This window comes from Cryptomeria japonica, chromosome 7 (assembly GCF_030272615.1).
Source record: "Cryptomeria japonica chromosome 7, Sugi_1.0, whole genome shotgun sequence".
Lineage (NCBI taxonomy): Eukaryota > Viridiplantae > Streptophyta > Pinopsida > Cupressales > Cupressaceae > Cryptomeria > Cryptomeria japonica.
In genome coordinates, this window is record NC_081411.1 from 679,345,720 (window position 1) to 679,367,734 (window position 22,015).

General features: G+C 33.3%; 2 protein-coding genes across 3 annotated transcripts; one reads left to right on the forward strand and one right to left on the reverse strand.

Annotated features, from left to right (window-relative positions):
- The first annotated feature begins 11,132 nt into the window (after positions 1-11,132).
- LOC131040401 (alcohol dehydrogenase 1) lies at positions 11,133-14,350 on the forward strand. 2 transcript variants are annotated; one of them, XM_057973312.2, is made up of 10 exons: positions 11,133-11,309; positions 11,594-11,730; positions 11,813-11,859; positions 12,117-12,442; positions 12,538-12,620; positions 12,763-12,838; positions 13,076-13,137; positions 13,281-13,376; positions 13,518-13,679; positions 13,895-14,350. In XM_057973312.2, the coding sequence occupies exons 1-10, from the start codon at positions 11,270-11,272 to the stop codon at positions 14,009-14,011; spliced, it is 1,146 nt and encodes a 381-aa protein (XP_057829295.2). In that variant the 5' UTR covers positions 11,133-11,269; the 3' UTR covers positions 14,012-14,350. The 2 variants fall into 2 exon arrangements, with proteins under 2 accessions (XP_057829295.2, XP_057829296.2); XM_057973313.2 differs by having other exon boundaries at positions 11,203-11,309; positions 11,629-11,730.
- A 4,363-nt stretch (positions 14,351-18,713) lies between these two features.
- LOC131856946 (RING-H2 finger protein ATL5-like) lies at positions 18,714-19,130 on the reverse strand. The gene has a single exon (XM_059208912.1). It carries the CDS (start codon positions 19,128-19,130, stop codon positions 18,714-18,716), a length of 417 nt encoding a protein of 138 aa, XP_059064895.1.
- Positions 19,131-22,015: the final 2,885 nt, after the last annotated feature.

Genomic DNA, 22,015 nt, shown 5'->3' on the forward strand with positions numbered 1-22,015 from the left:
GCTCTAGTTAGTCCATTTTATGCATTATTTTATCCTTGAAGGAATGTATACCACTGTGAATGGTTACCATTTCCCCATATTAAATCATATTAGGCATAAGGAGTTTATCAATATACCCTTTTACTTGTTCTCTTCCATTTGCATTAATATCGAGAAGGGTGTGTCTCCTCTGCTACATCAAGGGTTACTATTTGCTTTGTACAAGCATGTTTTTTGTTTGTCTTTCCATAATAGTAAGTCTAAAGTCACAATGAAAACCCTAACAACCCCAGTAGCTCTATCAAGATTGAGCTAATTGAAAGTAAACCCCATACCCCAAAGAAACCAAAGGCTTCTGGAAAGAAAATAGGTAAAAACACCAAAATCTCCTTAGATGATGCCTTAGAAACTACTTTGTTAAAAGCCACCCCTAAGAAGCAAAAGGATTTGAGCTTTAAACTTGGTCATTCTAAAGTTAGGAAACTAGACTCTAAGCCCCCCAAAGCCAAAAATATTACTATTGACTTAGAGGGTCCAAATTTGGAAAATATTGAGGAAGAAAACAAAAAGCAGGGGGAACCAAAACAAAAGATTCGTCTTGGTGGTCGTCAAGGCTTAAGGAAAAAGAAAGTAAATAAAAAGGAGCTTCAAAAGATGAGAAAAATGTGGATAGCCATCCCCTTGAAGGGAGAATTTCTCCTTGAAACTAGAAACAACAGTGAAGAGTTTGAGTTTGAGGATGATAGTGTTCCTAAAGAGGAAACAAAGGAAGTGAGTGAGGATAATGCTACCTTTGAATATGTTGATGATATTGAGGAGGCCAATGTGGATCAAGATATTTATTTTATGGTTGACAAATATGACTTTGGAAATAAGACTCTTGATGAACCTAAGGGTAATGGCAATATGAATGATATGGTGGTTGATATACATGTTAGGTTGAAAGATACTAAATCCAACACTGAAGACTGCATAAATTCTAAGATTCAATTGGAGAAGGTTGTTAATTGCCTCACTTTGATTACTAATGGTATCATGCACAAGGCTATGATGGGGGTGGTATCAATTTAGAGAAAGATAAACAAGTAGATCAAGAAGAATGAAGGACACAAAGGAGATAGGCTAAAGGATACTCAAGACAACATTTCCTCACATGACAACTGAAGCAAAACCTATAGAAGATGGTTAAGAATTGAGGGTTTATCTTTGACCCCAATAACTAGTTTATAAGTCTGGTTCTTTCATATTATCTGCTTTTAGCTAGCTTCACATCTAATTTTGTCTCTATGGCCTTACTTTTATTTAATGGTTGGTTGGTTTGTTGTTTTCATAAGAACTTATTTTGGCTTGTGTGTCTTCTTAAGACTCTGATCAATAAGTTTAGTTTTAATTATAGTATGATGTCTTTGATGATGAACTATATTAAGATGGTTGATACTACTATAGTTTTTTATTATATTCATTAAGCTTGTGTGCGGGGTTTGTTTGAGGCTTTTGGATGTTCCTAGGCCGATTGTTGTTTTGGGTTGATGTTATGATATGTTTTGTGTCATTTATGGGACAGGGGCCCTTTCCTTGCTAATATAATAAAAAAAATTACATCCATTAATGATAGAATTATTTTTTAGCAGAGTTTTATTGATCTCCTTCAAGGTATAAATTACATGGCTATAGTGGGTAAGTGCACCAAGATGGTGAACAAAAAGGGGGGTATAAGTGGCCACTTTTTTTTCTTCTTCTGAAAACGGGTAAACTTGAACTTCAAAGAGATATTTGAAGGTCATGCACTAAAAACTAGGAGTTGAGAAAAGAATAAGAATTGTATTTCTCTGAATCTAGTTTCTAAACTACTAAAGTTTTTTAAAATTGGATAAGATTAAGAGGTTCAAACCTTTCACACACGAAAAACTGTTCTTGATTTTTTCAGAAAAATATAACATAGCTGTTTTCGTGCACTACACAAAATATATAGTTAGATTTACTAGTTTGCAAAACCTTTTGGTAGGATGATAGGTAAGAGTGAGGTCTAAAAGCTGTGTATTTTTTTTGTAATTTTTCGTTGAGTTTTTTTTTTTTAATGATTTTTTAAAGTGACCACATCCTAAAAATTTGGTACCTGTTCGTGTGCTGGGCATAACTTGCATCAAAATAATCGAAAATGAAAAATTCTTTTTTTAAAAAAATGTATAGAATCTATTGTAGAACAATAATATGTAATTTATTTTAAATTTGGTCAAGTATATTAAAAGTTATTAAAAAAATGGTAGACATAGTTCTATGAGGACTGTCAAGGCACTAGTAAAGAAAATTAAAGTTTACTATACTAATATTCTCCAAAAATAGAAAAACTTATATGGTCAGAAAATTGAGAAGATGTGTGAGATTATGGTGGTAATTTTAGAGATACCCACTTGATCATTTATAAACCTGATGATGACAAAGTCGATAAATCATGTTGGAAGATAAAAAAACGTGTAAAGGGACAAAAATGGGGGGAAAATGGGCTTGCAAGCCTTAGGGTCGTTGTCCAACCCTCTTACCAAGCCAAAACCCACACGGGTTTTGAAAAAAAAAAAGTATTATTCACATGAGTTCTTCATAACCTGCACGGGTTTTGAAAAACAAAAAGTACTACTCACAGTTCTTCATAAACCATACGGGTTTTGAAAAACAAAAAGTACTATTCATAGTTCTACATAACCCATACGGGTTATGTAGAACTAAAACCATTATTTTGTGTTTCACAAAACCCGTACGGGTTATGAAGACATAATAATGTATGCTTGTAAACTTAGCATTTACTGCACATGTACAAACATGCATATATAATATGTATTTATGTATGTATATATGCATATCTATAATGATATATACATATATTAATATAGATATATGTATATATGTTTGTATACATGCATGTCTCCCTTCTTTTCCTCTCTCTCATCTTCCTTCCCCATCACTGTATTTGTCTATTCTAAGCCCTAATTATCCTCCTTGAGTTCTATCTCATCTCTCTCCCCCTTACACTTCTCTCTTTGTCAAGTCTCTGACCCTTTTCTCATTCTCGTTCTCTCTCTACCTCATGTCTCTCACCCTCTCTCTCTCTCTCTCTCTCTCTCTCTCTCTCTCTCTCTCTCTCTCTCTCTCTCTCTCTCTCTCTCCTTTTCCCAATATCCCTCTCTCTCCCTCTCCCTCCATCCCTCTCTCTCCCTCTCCCTCCATCCCCCCCCTCTCTCTCTCTCTCTCTCTCTCTCTCTCTCTCTTTCTCCCCCTCTCACTCTCCCCCTCTCCTTTTCCCAATCTCCCTTTCTCTCCCTCTCCCTCCATCCCCCCCCCCTCTCTCTCTCTCTCTCCTTTTCCAAATATCCCTCTCTCTCTCCCTCTCCCCCTCTACTTTTCTGAATCTCCCTCTCTCTGCCTCTCCCTCTCCCCCTCTCCTTTTCCCAATCTCCCTCTCTCTCCCTCTCCCTCTCTCTCCCTCTCCCCCCATCCCCCTTTCCTTATCCTATTCTCTCTATCTCTCTCTCCATCTCTCTATCTCTCTCTCTGTCCTTATCCTATTCTCTCCCTCTCTTCCTATCCCCTATTCTCTCTCTTACCCCCTCTCCCCCTACTCTCTCTCTCCATTTCCTAATCTCCCTCTCTCTCCCTCTCCCTCTCCCCTTCTCCTTTTCCCAATCTCCCTCTCTCTCCCTCTCTCTCTCTCTCTCTCTCTCTCTCTCTCTCTCTCTCTCTCTCTCTCTCCCTTCTCTTTCTTTCCCTATCTCTCTCCCTCTCTTCCTATCCCCTTCTCTATATGTCTCTAACTCTCTCTCCCTCACCCTCTCATTATTTTATCCTACTCTCTCTCTCTCTCTCTCTCTTTATCCTATTCTCCCCATCTTCGCCCTCCCTTTCCCAATCTCCTCTCTCTCTCCCACTCTCTCTCCCTCCCCCTCTCCTTATCCTATTCTGTCCCTCTCTTCCTATCTCCTATTCTCTCTCTCTCTCTGGATATTCTCTCCCTCTCTTCCTATTCCCTATTCTCTCTCTTACCCCCCCCCTCTCTCTCTCTCTCCCCACCCTCTCTCTCTCTCTCTCTCCACTTCCTATTTGGTTCCTAGTTATATATAACCCGTACAGGTTATGTAGAACTAAGACAAAAACTTCTAGTTTTGCATAACCCGCAGGTTTCTAAAAAGTATAATGTTCCTCAAAACCAGTATGGGTTTTGAGAAACTTTTGATTTTTTATTATAAAATATAATATTTTTGAATTTCCAAAACACACACGGGTTATGAAAAATTTGGTTATTTTTTTTGCATGTGGCCACTATTCTGTTCACCATCTTAGTGCACTTACCCTAGTCTTCAATATTGAGCAATTTGGTGGTCAACTTAAAATTACTCTTTCTTCTAATTGATTTAGGGTTCCTCTAGCTATGAAGGAAATAATTAATTAAATAGGGTGATGATAAATAAGGAACAAGGGTGAAATTTGACACTATTTCTTGGATCAATTTGATCAAAATTGAAAGAATCATTGTTAGCATAGAATTTGTTCAATTCGCAATAAATTATTCTTGGTTTTTTTCAAAAGTTACACCAAGTAAACCAAATAATTTTTTTAATCTTTTATCATACCTTCAAGAGGGTATAAGAGATTAATAATATTCTTCATCTTATACCAAAAGCAATCCTCATTTTCTTTACAACCCATCTCCATTTCTAACACCCCACCCGGGAGCTCAAAAAATAAACAACTAATAATTCAATTTACAATTTTATTTATTTTTAATATATTTTAAATTAAATTTATAACTTAACAAATAACTATCTATTCTATGTTCATTTCTAAACACCAAAATAAATATTTCTATGATAAACATATATTGATAGTAAGAAAACATGCAAAACACATAAACTCATAAACATGCAAAACATCCATTAATTTACACATATATTTTACATTAATTTCCTTTTGAAATAACATCAACAACTCTTGAATACAGATGTAATTATACAAATTACATGTCTCTTACAACATTATGGAAGATACATTACAAATTACATCATAAAGGTTAACCATCTCATAACCAAGATGTGAAGACTATGAAACATAGGGAATAGGTCCACTTGGATACTCACATGCAAATCTTCTGAAGTATTCCCAATGGGTGGAAAAAGTATTTGAATCACCCAACCATGTGGAAACCATAGGCCCAACCCCCGTGCTAGGAGATAGACAGAAGGCCCCAAACATAAATAAACATGCTAGGAAAGATAAACATAACATGCATACTTCCAAAAGATAGATAATATCATAACACAAGAAAAGAAAGTATGGATAATACACAAGACCATCATAGGCATCTACAAAAAATCCTAGAGGGTTTCATGTAAGAATGACACAATAGGCAACTAGGGCACATAAGGGGAAAAGTGTCATCACATAGCCTCGACATGGGTTACCTTGGTAGTCTCTCTAGACCCCGACCTCCATTCAACAACTCATGTAGAATCGTACATTCCTTTCATGAGGATAAGGTAATGCACGATCTTGCTAGTTCAACATCTCAATAGATGGACATGCTTTCCCAATCTCACCCTCTGCCTATATGAGCACATGAGGTGTGGGGCACACAATTATCTTGTTAGTGTGTAACCCAACCCAAAATTTATTAATATTATCACTTATTACAAAACTCACCTATGGGTTACCCTGGCAGCCACTTTTGGGCCCTGACCCCCATAGTGAGCCACTCCCCCTAAGTGTACCTAGCTAGCCTATCACCTAAGGTTCAATCAAAAATTCAATCCACAAATAAAAGAACTAACATAGACACAAAATCAAACTCAATTTACAAGACTAAATTATGAATTTCATGTAAACTCAAATCTTGTAGATAAAAAATAGAACATAATCACAGATGATAAATACAATTCAATCAAACCCCAATTCCCCCTAATAATCATTTAAAATCACATTACATAAATCAACTAAAAACAACAGAGTAAAATGAATACCTACTTGAAAACTTGTGAAAGAAAAAGAGAGAGAAGAGAATGTCGATGATGAATTTTGAAACACAAAATCTTTTCCAACCATGCTTCAAAGGAAATATGAAACTGCAAATTATTGTCCTCAAATTTTCTCCCAAAAATTTGAAAAGAAAAATAATTAAATAATGATACTAATCTCTCCAATCAATTCTAATAAAAACCTAATAAATAAAACACAATTTCCTAAATAAAGTGCACAAATAAAAAGAAAAAACCCTATACGTAAAAATATTATATAAATAAATAATAAATAATTATTAAATAATATTTAAACAAATAATAGATAGATATTAAATGATATTAAAAAGATTCCAAAATAATAATAATTCCCATAAAAAATTTAAATAATATTAACAAATAATAAATCACCAATTATAAATCTTCTATAAAAGTTAACTCCTTAAATATCGGAAAAGAATAAATAAGTAAATAAACAATTAAAATATTATTTTCCACAAAATAAGACAACTAATCTCCCCCTAGATTGAACAATTAGTTCCACCTCAAAGCAAAATAAATAAATAATAAAATATCCACTTGCATAATAACAATAAACAATAAACAATAAACAATAAACATAAACATAAACATAAACAATAAACAATAAATAAATAAAAACAATAAACAATAAATAATAAATAATAAATAATAAACAATAAACAATAAACAATAAACAATAAATAATAAATAATAAATAATAAATAATAAATACTAAATAATAAATAATAAAACATAAATCATTTATTAAAATTACATTCAAAGTCACAATAACCCTTAATTAATCATTAATTTAATTTACAATACATAAGCTATAATTAATATTAATAATTACAGAAAATGCATCACACTCAAACAAATTATAAAATAGTGCCAACATCTAAACAAGACTCACTACTAACAATTGGGTAATCAAATATTGTCCACATGACAAATTTGACAGGATAGCGTGAAAATTACATATTGTCCCTAAATTAGGACAATGGCTAGGGTTAGGTATAATTTGGGCCTTGCACTATCTCCATTTACCACCATTGGGAATTATAAAGACACACTCAAACTTGTGGTACCAGGTGGAGTCGATGTCTAGTACCTGCAATCCTGCACCAAAATATGTTGTATCCAAACACACATATATACATATAAATCTCCAATCCCAACTAGTGATAGGAAATTATGACGTTGTATGGAGCTCATGAATGAGTAATACGAAATCATTCCTATCACCCTAAGCCCCAAGCAAACCATACATAGAATCTCACATAAACAATAATCAAATGATATCATCAGAACATATATTAACATCATATAATGCATCATAATAAATCATCAAAATAGAATCCATGTCATAAGTATTCCAATTCTAATATCAATAATGAAATATAGCAATAATCATGTCCCGAGATACATAAGTAACATACCATAGTCTAACAACAAGGATTATATGAATGCAAACATCCACATATATCACTGAAATGAACCACACAAAATAACTCAAACATAGTCAAAGTAGCATGTATCTGAAGCAAAGCATGGATGGGCACTACACCATTCCACCGATTTTGTCCTCCTTATTTTCCATCATATTGAAATCTCCTTCTAAAATTGAAGGAATGTTAGGGAACCCTTTATTAAAATGGACCACTTATAGTTGAGAAGAATAGTTGTCCCATCTTCCCCTTTGTCATGATTATTGTGGAATTGAATAGATTCTTTCCACAAAAGCTTCAGGATAGTTTCAAGCATAAACCAAACTGTTTTAGCCTCTTATAGAAGCATCAGGTCATTAGTTTTAAATGGACTCAAAGCTCTTCTAATAATGTACTTTTTGTGAAAGGAAACTATTCCCCTGACATTCCAACTAATCAATATGAGGTTCTTCATTAGCTAAGGTAGCGTTTGACCCCTTAGGATTCCTATACAATCTATCAAAACATCTAATGATTTTCTCTCCCTTCCCTTTCTTCTTAGATTTAGATTTAGGATCTTCCCTACTTGTTTTCTCTTCTTTTTATCATCAGGTTTAGAGACATGGTTTTTAAGGTTTCTTAATTGATCTTCATCACTCAAGAGGGGTAGGAAGTTAGTAAGTTTTTTTACAATTAATTTCTTAGTGATACCCATTTTTGGTAAACATCCTATATCCCCTTGTGACTCTAGCAAAGTAAAAAAGTTTGAGCCTTTTTCAACAAGGTCTCGTACCATTATACTTTTGGCCTCAACAATTCTAATCTTAACTTGATAAAGCTTGGGGTTTGACCCATTAGTCTTCACATGGAAACTTAATTTAAGGCCTTTAGTGGTTTTCCTCTTCAATTCAGAATAATATTTCCTATGACAACCTTTAGATTTATAGAGAAAATAGGCATTTAGCCCACCCAAACCCTCAATTTTACAAAAGAATGGTTTGCATCCCAAATTAATGCTTTTATTTTTTAAGTTTACAGTGTAGGAGAGAGTGCTATTATAACTCTAGTGTTCATATGGGAGAGCGCCTCAAGATTGTTCCAATTGTAGGAATTCCCCTAGTGAAGAGAAAATATGAGAGACAAAGGCCCAAAGTTGTGATGACGGGTTTTTAACAATGACTCATCTAGGGACAATATATTCCAAGACTTCTTTTGTTAAAAAACTCAAGGGATCAAGGCACAATTCTAAATATAGAGTTATCCACATTTCAGAATCACCTATTAAGAGCTCTTTTTTGCATGGAGTGATTCTTAAATAAGACAACAAACAAACCCTTTTGTTTCATTTTTCAAAAGGAGACATGGATACCAAGTTTCTAACCCACACTTTTTGAATCCATCAATTAAAGATCTTTCTAGTAAGGAGCTTATCCCTATCAAGAGCAAGAAAAAATACTACAATATTCTCAATCCTAGTTTCCTCTTTGTTAACAACATCAATCATATCTTAATTAGGTTCAACGAAAAAAGATTTTTATAGATGGAGGAGGAGATTTAACTTCTTCTCCTCCATCTAATTGACTTATAGTGACACTTCTAATGTCATCCACCACCACTTTGAATCTTTCTTCCTATGGAATGGAAAAAGATTCACTTTCTAACACATCACAAAAAGAGGGATTTTCCAAAAGTCCACCTTCAAGTTTAGTAAATTCCATATCCTTTGAGGCACCCTCCTTTTTCCTAGCCACCTTGTTCACCCCACCTTGCATTAACCCTGGTATGGCAAGAGACTTGCTACTATCAGGGAATAAAGAATTGTCCATTAAAAAATTGGAAAAAGCACAAGTGTAAGATTAAAAAGAAAACAAAATCAAGCAAACCAAACAACCAACCCCCTACACTGAAATGAGGATTGGAGACCAAAGCAAGCAAGTAGAGGCAATTGAAAACAAAGGACAAAAGGAAGGTAGTAGGCTGACTAGTAATGGAGGATGACTTTTGGTCTTCTAGGTTAATCTCAAAGCTCCCTTCCCTTGTTTTCTTCTCTTCATAACTAATGATTTTTTTTGTATTTTTAATTTATTTTTTATATATTTATTTTAAAATAGGTATATCATGATAGCCTTCAAGCATGGAATGTTTTGATATGCATGATGTTCATGGGGTCATTAAGCTCTTTTTATCTTCTATGATTGACTTATATGCTCCTTACCCATATTTGGCAACGATGACATAAGGACATGTAAGTGCTCAAAATTTCATGGGATAAGATGGTAGTATAACGATGATCTAACAGTCTAATTCATGGTGGCATGAATCATATAATCTTAGCATCAATAGAGATGTAGAAAAGGGAAAAAAGATTAAAAAATGCATTTCAACACTTATTCTACACCTAATGTGTGACTTTGTTTAAGCTAATGAATTAAACAAAAAAGAAAAAGAAATAAGAGTTTTCTCACCCACAACTTCTTATTGCACACATAAGATGTGTGTGATTGTGTTGCAATGGATTAGTGCTTGTGATTGGGTGAGTGATAGGAATAAAGCAAAATTTGCATCCATGGTCAAAAGCCACCGTCACACCCTTCACAATTACCTCCATTTAATTGTACATAGTTGTCTTTTTTTGTCACCACATCTTTAATATTGTCATGAATTAGAAATTGATCACGTACGACAACAACAAAGCACAAGACAATATTTGAGATCCATCAAAAATACTTCTCCTTCCTTGTATATGCCTTGAGTCAAGTAGAAGATTTTCCATAACTAAGTGAATCCCACATTTAACACCTCGACCCCTTGGTGAGCTTCACAAATTCTTACCACAGTTTAGTGATGAAGCTTTGAGTTTTTATTTCCTTCTCTACATATGCCATAAAATCCACTATCATTTTTTTGTCTCCTCTTCCTCTACTTCACATTCTTTTATAAAATTCACTCCTCCTTAGTCTTCCTTCCTTTTCTTCCAACCCCATATTGGTAGCCTTTTGAGGATGCCATACATCATAGCACCACAAACCATAAACAACACACAATGCCATTGGCCACTCTTGTAACTACAAGAGTTAACATCTACCACCACCTTTTTAAAATGAATGCATTGTCTTATCTCATAATGTCTTTGCATCATTATGTGTCACATGCCACCTATCCTATTTATTATTAGGTGTATAAAAATAACCGTAGTTCTTAATTATATACATATGGTAAAATTTGTTTTACTTATATATATATATGCATCATAACAATTATTTATTTTTCTTTAAATTTTTTTTTAATATATGTAATTTTGAATTTTACTTTTGAGAAAGACATTATTATTTTTATTTTTACTTTGTTTTATTTACTTTATATTTTATATAAGAATTATTTTATTATTAAGATATATTATTAATATTATGTTTATAAAAAGATGTTTATTAATACTTCAATTTATAATTATTAATATTATTTTATTATTAAGTTATATTATTAATATTAATACTTCAAATTACCACTTTATTGGTCACGTAGAATTTAAATAATTTAACAGTTTTTAACAATCAATTCAACTGTACCCCGGATTTAGTCAAAACCATGTAGCAGTATCTGACTCTTCCTCTGTTTATCGTTTAAATCCACACGAAGCTGCTCGTTGTTTGAGTTTCACAAATCAAAACCAGGGGAGCCAAGCTATTCCTTGTGTGCTCAATCCGCTGTTCTTTTTTCTCACATGATTACAGATGTCTGTGGACCAGAAAATCGTTGCCTTTATAAGCGAGGCTGCGATTTCTAAAATTCAATTCAGTTTTATTATCATTACATTTGTGCAAAGGAGATCTAACAGTAACAAAAATGCCAAGCGCTACTGCAGGCAAGGTTATTACATGCAAAGGTAAGTTGAAAGCTCTTCTTTTCGTTCCGTTTTGTAATGGATGCAACTGAATTAAATGGAATCTGATCCTGTTTATGAGTATTGAGGATTCGTAGCTTGGTGTCATTATCAATTTTCTTTCCTCCATTCCATTTCGTCAAATTTTTGTTGTCAAATGAATAAAATGAAATCCAATCCTGTTTATGAGGATTAGGGATTTCTGTAGGTTGCTGTCATTGTCAATTTTATTTGAATTCCAAAGGTTTATCTCTATTAAGCAAATGAAATTTTGTTCTGTTGAGCAGCTGCCGTGGCATGGGCAGCAGGGGAGCCCCTTAAGATTGAAGAAGTCCAAGTCGCACCTCCGCAGGCAATGGAAGTCAGGATTAAAATCTGTTACACTTCCTTGTGTCGCACAGACCTTGTTTTCTGGCAAGCAAAGGTCAGTCAGTGCCGCCATTAACTTTGAAGAAGCTAAGAATTTCTTCCTTCTAAATCTAACTGGTTCTCTTTCTCCATTGTAGGGCCAAACCCCTATTTTCCCACGCATCTTCGGACATGAAGCAGCTGGGTAGGCTCCCTTTCCTTTTTATTAAATTTCTCTCTAGAACAAACTAGATTACTACCTCTGATTCAATTTCGGAAAAACAGAGCGAGTAGAGCAACATATCTTACCAAGTTTTAAACCCTAATGTCAATTAGGGTTTGATTAAATGTATAATTGGGGCTAATCCAGATCAGAAGGGCTTATCAGTCAGGCCTATTTACATATTTTTTCATTGGAAACATAATATATCACCATGTACTGATATATAGTTGTGAATGCAGAGTGGTAGAAAGTGTGGGAGAAGGGGTAACTGATATGAAGGAGGGCGACCATGTTCTGCCTGTATTTACAGGGGAATGTGGTGATTGCAGGCACTGCAAATCAGAAGAAAGCAATATGTGTGATCTGCTGAGGATTAACACAGATAGGGGGGTTATGATTAGTGATGGCAAGTCAAGGTTCTCTATCAGGGGACAACCCATTTATCACTTCCTTGGGACATCCACATTCAGTGAATACACAGTTGCACATGTTGGCTGTGTTGCCAAAATAAATCCTGCAGCTCCTCTCAGCAAAACCTGTATTCTCAGCTGCGGTGTTTCCACAGGTCAGTTAACATTATAAATCAATTCATATCATAAGATTTGTGGGTATTGGCCCATGTTTATTATGATTTGTACTTAAACTTCTGTGTGGAATCAGGGATGGGAGCTACATTGAATGTGGCCAAACCTAAGAAGGGTTCAACAGTAGCCATATTTAATCTTGGAGGAGTTGGGCTTGCGGTAAGAATTAACTGGTTAGGATTGAAAATGGATTTTTCGGTTACATTATAGATATGTAATATGCTGATATATTATTCAGTATATGAGTGGACTGTGATGGATTGAAATTTCTCAATTGAGTGTCACTTTTCATTTTGTTAAGGCTGCTGAAGGAGCAAGAATAGCTGGAGCTTCCCGGATTATAGGCATCGATTTAGTCCCTGGAAGATTTGAAAAAGGTGCAAAGTACATTGATTTGGAAAGGCTTTAACAGCAGGTACATTGTGATCAACATGTTGGTTGTTTATGTGGAAATGGTTTTCAATAAACAACTGGTAAGTTGACCACAATATGCATATGGTTACCTTGAAAGCATTGATATATGGTATAGCTAAAGAAACCGTCTTTTATCTATGCTGTACTCTATTCTCTAACAATTTCTTCTTGTCAATCTTTCCTTTGCTTTTTCTTTTCAGCAAAAGAGTTTGGTGTAACAGAATATATAAACCCAAAAGACCATCAGAAACCTGTTCAAGAGGTTCGTTCAGCTCATGCTTTACTTGATTTTCATAGTACAATCTTATAATCTAATCTTTAATTCTTTTCCACAGTTGTATGGATCTTGATATTTTGCTATATTTAAGAGCAAAAATATTGATGAATTTCTCATTTTTGATTCAGGTAATTGCAGAAAGAACTGATGGAGGAGCAGACTACAGTGTGGAATGCACAGGGAATATTAATGCAATGATCCAGGCGTTTGAATGTGTTCATGATGTATGAATTCCTCCCAAATATTATGAAAATTCTCTCTTTCTGTTAAAAGATGGCAGTAATGTGACTGTTTAAATTCTTCTGTTTGAATATGCTTCAATGCTGCAGTGATTGACTTGAATTAATCTTTGTTTTTGATTTAAGGGGTGGGGCGTTGCAGTTTTAGTAGGAGTGCCTCATTCAGAGGCAGCTTTCACAACTAGTCCTGTCAACTTCCTTAATGAGAAAACATTGAAAGGAACATTCTTTGGGAACTATAAGCCCAAATCAGATCTGCCAGGCCTAGTGGAAAGGTATCTGAGAAAGGTAAAAGTTTACTTACTCCCAAATGATTTTATTAAATTTTCTATTAACAAGCCTACAAACACCACCTATATAGTTTAAGCTATGAGTTTTCTTCATGATGAATCCATGACTCTGATTGGAAATCAATGGAGTCAGAACATATTGAATTGAATTGAATTGTCATGATTATTAATCTTCACCTGTTTCTAGTGCTTACACACTGTTTTTTCTTGCAGGAGCTTGAGTTGGAGAAATTCATTACTCACGAAATCTCGTTTGGTGAGATCAACAAGGCGTTTGATTACATGATGCAAGGAGAGAGCCTGAGATGTGTAATTAAACTGGAAAACTAGATGGTGAAGGAGATTTAAGTAGAATGGAAGGTTTTTGCTTACTTATAGATTTCAATAGTTGGAAGAAGTTGGAGGCTTTTTGCAGAAGATACTAAATTTAAATAAAACCAGCTAGAGTGATTTGAGCTTATTTAAAAGGATTTAATTACAACCTTAGCACCATTATGTGCAGACATATTAGGATCTTATTTCTTTTCCATGGAGAATTGAAAAAAATATAGTTACCTGTTTTTAAAGTCGATAGAGGAAGCACTCATTAAGTGGTCTTTATTTGTTATTTCAACCTAATGGTGGAGACAAAGTATATTTTAGTTAATGCATGCAATAAGTTTACATTCATGTGTTTTTATTACATTTTGTTTTCTATGTTGCTTTCTATGTTTCATTCTGACGATACATTATGTAATATGATCTGAAACGTTGATGATAAAAAAATTGGACACATTTTAAGCCAGAAATTGGCTACACATCTCCATGGACTATAGAAACTATATGACTTAACTTTTATTTACTTTGAAGCTGTATTACTTTTCATTAAAAAATGTATATTATAAGTGAAAAGATTCGCAAAGTTTTATGTATACATGTATGTATATGTATATGCATTTGCATACGTATACATATGCATACATATATGCATATGTACATATATATGCATATGTACATATATATGCATATGTACATATATATGCATATACATATACATACACACATACACACACACACACATATACATACACATACATAGTAAATTAAAAAAATGTTTTAAGTAAATAATTTTTTTTTTTAGTTAATAATAAAGTAAACAATGTAAATAAAATAAATATGTTCAATGGAAATAAAATAATTTTAAGTAGTGAAAAAATAATTTATATAAAATCACATGTTTTTAAAAAAAATTGAGATTAACATTACAAGTAGTAGACTGTAGATTCTAAGAGGAGTGAACATAATTTTGAAGTTGGAGGTTTAGTTCCTATATTTCTAAGAAAGACATACAATAAGACAAATTCATATGATTTGAATTTCTATTAGCAATAGACATATTTGTAATATTGATTTTTTTAGGTTTATATGCTAAAATTATGAGGGAGAGACATCACATTAAAATGGAGAAGACAAAGAAAACTTGGATGTTTATAAATAAAACAATAATGAGGGATAGTTCATGGAATCTAGTTTGAGATTAGTTTGGATTAAAAAGTGATTACAAAGGTAATGAATATACAAATTATTTAGTAAAATTGAAGAATAGGCTTGCAAATGACATTACTGTTGGCAACAATGTAGCAAACTGAGAGGGGGGGGGGGCGGGGGGGGGGGTGGTGAATCAATTTTCTCTCACAACTCGAACTCAAATTCAGATATGATAATTAACAGTTAAAGCATAAATCATCACCATATCAATAACACACCAAGATTTTTGACGTAGAAAATCCGGTTAAGGTAAAAAGCATGGTGGGAACCTACCCACAGTGAGATAATACCCTATTAGGAGTAAGTGAAAATATTACAATAGAGGATGCACATGCATTCAGGGACATTGCCTAGAGCTCATTGCTCAAATAACAAAACAAGAAGGGCTACAACCCTTGGGAAGGCTCAATGCTTTACATAAACATTCGAATTACATCCAAATGATCATGAAATGATGGAATAACATCTTCTCATGCCTGGTTATAGCTCTGGTTAAGCACATATATTCAAACTCTTCTCTTTCACACTTCTTCATGCTTCTTCGCACTTCTCCTCTGCTACTGAAAGATCAAATCAATGTTTGCACACATAGATACATCTCTCACATTAATATTACATATATTTATACAAATCATCAACCTATATTTCAAGGTCGGTTAAACCCTCAACACAAATTAGAAAACAATAACCTCACACACTACAAATAATGTCAACTAAGACATAGTCTGACACACAACACCTCCAACAATTATGCATCGAACATCCGCAACATGCTACAATCATCATGAATGCCACATAATATGAAGAACACCACCAGATCAAGAAAACGATCAACAACGCGCATAATGATCAATGCAGACCATTAACACGGATAAAGCACAATCTAGAAACATCCACAAGCAATGTGAATCACCACAACAACAACTGCAACATCACCACTTACTAGAATCTTCATCATCATTATACCAAACCTCAAGAACACCAACCAAACTAACTGTCAAATTGAAAGATTCACTTGCGAACCTCCACATCATGAACCATCTGAATTGAGGACACATATGAACGTCCCAAACACTTTGCCAAATCCGCAAACCAAGATATTGCAATTCCGAAGCAATGTGGAGCACAATCCAGAATACCAAATAACACGAACAACTGAATATCAACCTCAATTCCGGATCTCTCAACTTGATCAAATAATCATGCGAACCTCTGAAACTTCTGTTGAATCAACTAGAGATAAGTATCTCTAAACCCATTAAACCGCAACAACTCAACTGCAACACATCGACCAAACCAACTCATCCAATCTGACTACAACATTGGAACACTCAAAAGAATTTGTTGACATCAATGACAACACATTATTTTAGCAAACTTCTTAGCAATATCCAACAATTACATGTTTGAACCTGATTGAGATTGGTTGGTCAAGGTACAACTTGGAACAACATACTTTTTTAGTTGAATAGTAAGATAAGATTTTCATAATGACAATGTGTTCAAATTTTGTTAACTTGATATGTTTGATGTAAAGGCCTCTTTAGTTTTTTTGATACTCACTCTACCTTTAGGATATATGATTGGTAATTTTATTTGGCGAGTTAGTTTTGATGTAATGTAGTACATCATGTTGTTGAATGAGTACAATAACACATGCAGACACGCCAACCAAAAATTAAGGATTTAAAGATTGATGAATCAAAGACCTTGACTATGCACATGACACACATATTTAGAAATAGAATTACAATATGATTTGGTAACAAGGTCACCAATCGTCATAAATGAGACATTCTAAGATTTCATGCATTGAATGCATCTAAATCTACTTCTGATTTAAGAAAATATTACAAAAGTAATGTAGATTAGATAATTTCTAACATGCATATTAATTGTTCAAACATGTAGACCAATAAATAATTGTTACAACACAACAATAATGGGTGTCACATTGGCTATCCACAACCAACACTAAATAACCCGAAGTCACATTTGATCTCTCCACCACTACATTTTCATGCCATTCACACCCATTGATCATTGATCATTGTGCACTCTTCACACAGTCTATTTATTACACCCTAAGCACAAGGTCATCCAATTCAATTCTATCAAATTTGAACTTGATTTTGAAAACCTATATATAGCCAATGACTTCTTTACTAGTAGGGAAAGACAAGTTAATTTCCATATGCAGTCTTGATGAATTGAATTCATCTCTTTATTCATAAGACTTTTGCATTTTTCTTCTTTTATTGCTTGCTCAAAAGTTGTTTGGTTCATAAGCACTAAGAACAATTATCAATTGACCTAATAGTTCTACAATATAATAGACATTCTCCTTGCTCTTTTAAATTTCCTTAGAGGAATATTGGATTGTGGAGTACACAATGAGATTCAATTTGGTTCATAAATACATTTCTTTCTTATGATGATTCAATAGTGATTTCTAGCTCTACCTCAACTTTTTGAGTGAGTATAATTTGACATATCATTGTCATCTTTCTATTCTACAAAATCAGAAAGAAAATCAGCAAGAAAATCAACATAACAAACACTTGAAAGGTGACACTCTTCATTGAAGATGATATCTTTGAAGACATGAATTTTGTTCACATTGGCATCATACAATTAGTAGGATTTACTAGAGGCAATATCCAACAAGGATATACTTTTTACATTTATCATTGAATTTCCTTCTCTTTTCTTCCATTCAATGTGTCTTTAGGTAATTTTTCCAAAGATCTCAAATATTTACTTGATGGTTTCTTGCCTAACCATGTTTCTTCTAGAACGACGATTTCCAAGCATTTAGTCAAACTCTAATTCATGAAATAAGTCACTATAGAAATTGATTCTTTCCATTAATTATCTTTACGTTTACATGTCTTGAGCATTGATTTAGTTTTGTCTTGAAGTATCATGTTAATTCTTCTACCTACTCTATTCTGTTGTGGAGTATATGGAGTTGATAATTGTCTCTTAATCCCCATTCATTTAAAAAAGTTATCAAATTTGTTTGAGGTAAACTCCTACAATAAATTTGAACAATAATTTTAGACAAAAGAATATATGAAAAGGAGTGCCACAAGACTATGTTGTTCAAAGATTAATACTTAGCGTCTAAAGATTAAAACTTAGCTCTATAAGGGAAGAAAAATCTGTAAATAAAAAACCACCTCTTAAATTTAACAATGATCTTTGTGATCAAACACTACAACCATCTTTGATACCAATCACTAAAATTAGAAAACACAAACTTTGTTATTAAAGAATCCAAAAACTCTTCTAAATAAGATAAATATGTAAAAGAAAGACATTCTGCTTATGGACACATTCAACTATGATCAATGAAGATAATTGTTCACCTTGTGCTCTAAAGGAGTCTCTATTATTACCAAAGGACACTTGATTTGACGAAAAAAATCATGCTGTAGGCATCTAAATGGTGCTAAGTTCAAATCTTCTACACAATACCAACAAAAAATGACTCTTTTAATTTCTAAGACACTGCAACATAGATATGCACTACATCTGTGCTTGTTTGTGAAACAAGTTGCGAGGGAATTGGAGTCATGCCGCCGATGGGGCATCTGCCATAGCACTCCAGCCACCTTTGAATGCACGCCACGTAGAATTTATGTCGACACAGTGGCAATAATAATGCTGACTGCTCGTCTTCTTCATAATTTGACAAACAAATAATGCAATCGTCTACCACCTCATCTTTTGAGACACTGTAATCGAATATCTCCATCTCCACGTCAACACTCTGCATCCACGTCGACCTTAAAGCTGACGTGGAAGCCGCTGCCACTGCCATCTCAGTGGCAGCCGCTGTGACAGCCACATTGACTGCCCTTGCGACCGCCACGTCTTCCTCCACCTTCTTCCATCCGCAGTAGAGCACGACAGTCATTACAAATATTGCGTTACCATATAAAATGTAGAAGGCAGTTTGGTGGGTATGAATTAGAAATATGATCAAGGGAAGGGGAGCGACCATAAGAATGATGGTGCATAACAGTACGAGCAGTTGCCTGCATGGCGATAGTCCCATTATAGTTAGCAGTAGGCGATCGAGTCTCGATGTGTAAATGGGTGTGGCCATGGCTATTCAGCAGATCTTCAGCTTGGCAAAATGTTCTCTCTCTTTCAATGCCTATGATTTTTATTAACTCTTGTAATTCCCAATACCAGCGACGTTTTTTTCGTTTGGGAGTAGTTCTCTTGGTATCTCCAAATATGGCAGTGTTCTTAAAGAAGAATCTATCAAAACCAACGCGAATTTCGGGGTCCACGAGGAATTATAAAAGAATTTATGATTATAGATGTTTTCAAATCTATATTGATGTTGTCAATGGGTCCTTGGTCTATAGGTGAAGTTGAATGGTTCTAGATGAGCCCACTAGGGATCAAGTCTTGCTAAGTGCAAGGCTCCAACATCATAAGGGATAAGGCCCTCGTCAGGGATAATTAAATGATCTAGTATATTCATAATAAAATATAAATTTATTTTATAATTTTTAAATTAATAAAAATATTTAAATTAATTATAATATTAATAATAAATTTAATGAAAATTATATAATAAAAATTTAACTTAATCTATGCAATTATATTAAACCTAACTCTTAATTATAATTATTATAAAAAATATGATTAAATTATAATTAATTTTAAGGCTAATCTTAAGCAAAGAAAAAATAACTTATCATTAAAATTTGTAATTGAAAGAAAAATATTTAGTTACATCAAAGAAAAATATTTAGTTACATCAATTTATAATATTTAGTTACATCAATTTATAATAACAATTTATGTATTTGTTTAAATATTAGCTCTATTTTACACTCTAATTGAACAAGTAATTAGTCATCTTCAAGGTAGGGAAGGAGAGATCGAGAATTCAAGCTTTCAAGTTGGCATTCATGATCAAGTTTATGTGTTTCTACCATGTGTGAAGACATGCATGAACTCCCATCAATCAACATCAACTTTCATGAGGCTTCAAGGCAAGATGATTCATAACAAAGGTATAACATTGTCAATTTTTGCATTTCCTAAAGGATTTTAGCCTTTTCCTAATACGAGGAACACTCTCTTTTTTGTCATCATTGCTATAGGGGAGGTTAATTCTTACCTCGGGTTTGACTTAGGCAAGCCCTTATACAATCCAATACTTTTTTTTTCTCTGTGTTGGTGACATATTCAATGAAAGAGAGTTGTAGATCTAGAAAATGCAGACATAGATACACAATTTTAGATTCAGAAGAGACAAAAAACCCTAGACACTATTTTATTGTTAGAAGTGTCTAACACTTATTTGCTAAAATTTTGGGAGGATGATCTATAGAGCATCCTAATTTGAATTTTGCACACTTGAGTTAACGAAAACACTAATGACACCTATCCACATTACAGTTTGACACTTTCAAGCACATATTGTAGACATAGGTTCCTCTCTACATCACATTTCCAAATCCGAGGTTCTCTTTTGATTTATAGTTTATATCTTCTTGTATATATTGTTTCTTATCAAAATCCCTAGTTCTTGCATCATTTCTCATTATATCTTATTCAGTCATATCAAAATTCAAAAGAGAATAATCAACCACAAGTGCTCAACTCTCCCAATGGTCTTAAGTTAGGCCTAATTAGTTATTCTCATATGAAATTGATGGGATTGGTTTTGAATCTTAGTTTGCATATTTAGACTAGTGAACCTCATTTCCCTTCCATTTCAATATTAATATGAATATATTTCATGTTTTGATTAATTTTTTTTTCTTATGTTTTTATCTATTCTCTACATTTTTGTGTGAATCTATTTGTATTATTCTACCCTAGGGTTCCTAAAATAACTATTAATCAAGATATATACTTGCATTTGAACCATAGTTTGGTAACATCTATACTATTTTCATCGCCAATACTTCATTATGAGACTTTACTATAATCATGTTTTTATTATGTGTTTGACATGAAATGTAAATTGTAAAATGAAAAAGAAACTTTTATTGCATTTTTCTCTTTTTCTAAAAGGTAGAAATATATCTTCAAATATAGATTCTTATCCTTCTTGCAGAGGTTCATCATTGTATATTTATCTTGCAATATTATAGAATGCTTTGTAACATCTTGATAGAAGTATAAATATTCCATGCAATTGCAAACTTGAGATGAGGAATTTGTTCTTAATCTATTTGTAAAATCAATAATGAAAATTCTTGTCCAAAAGTTAGCTCACTAGTATTTGTATTGCGATTGATTGTATTTTTTTCCCATTCTTATGACTTATTTACAATACAGTAATTTCTTGAATTTACAAGTAATAGTTACAGTCTACAACAATCAATTACCCACAAAGGAGAGGTCATTGCTAATATTTTTAATATCCTTGAAGGTGTGTTCCATAGGAGACTTAATTATGTTATTTGGCTCCCACCTTAATGCACTTTTTAACATATAAGGTTACTTTAGAAGTCAATTACCTTAAAATATTTTTAATAAATACATTGTTGATTTCTTGTACACAAATATAAGGGTATGCTAATAATAATTATATTGTAGCTTTAGTTGTGAAAGATATTCAAATAGAATCCCTTGTCTTTTGAGATTTCAGTTGTTCAAACACTAGTGTTAGTGCTATCATATTTTTTTTGTGTTAGAAATCTTTGGGGTTTTAGTCATATCTTTTACTTGCACCTTATAAGTCTATATTCTAGTATTACAATGCTAAGCATTGTGAAGGATTGAATATGTTGTTAGTAAAATTTGATCCTTATATAGATATGATTTAGA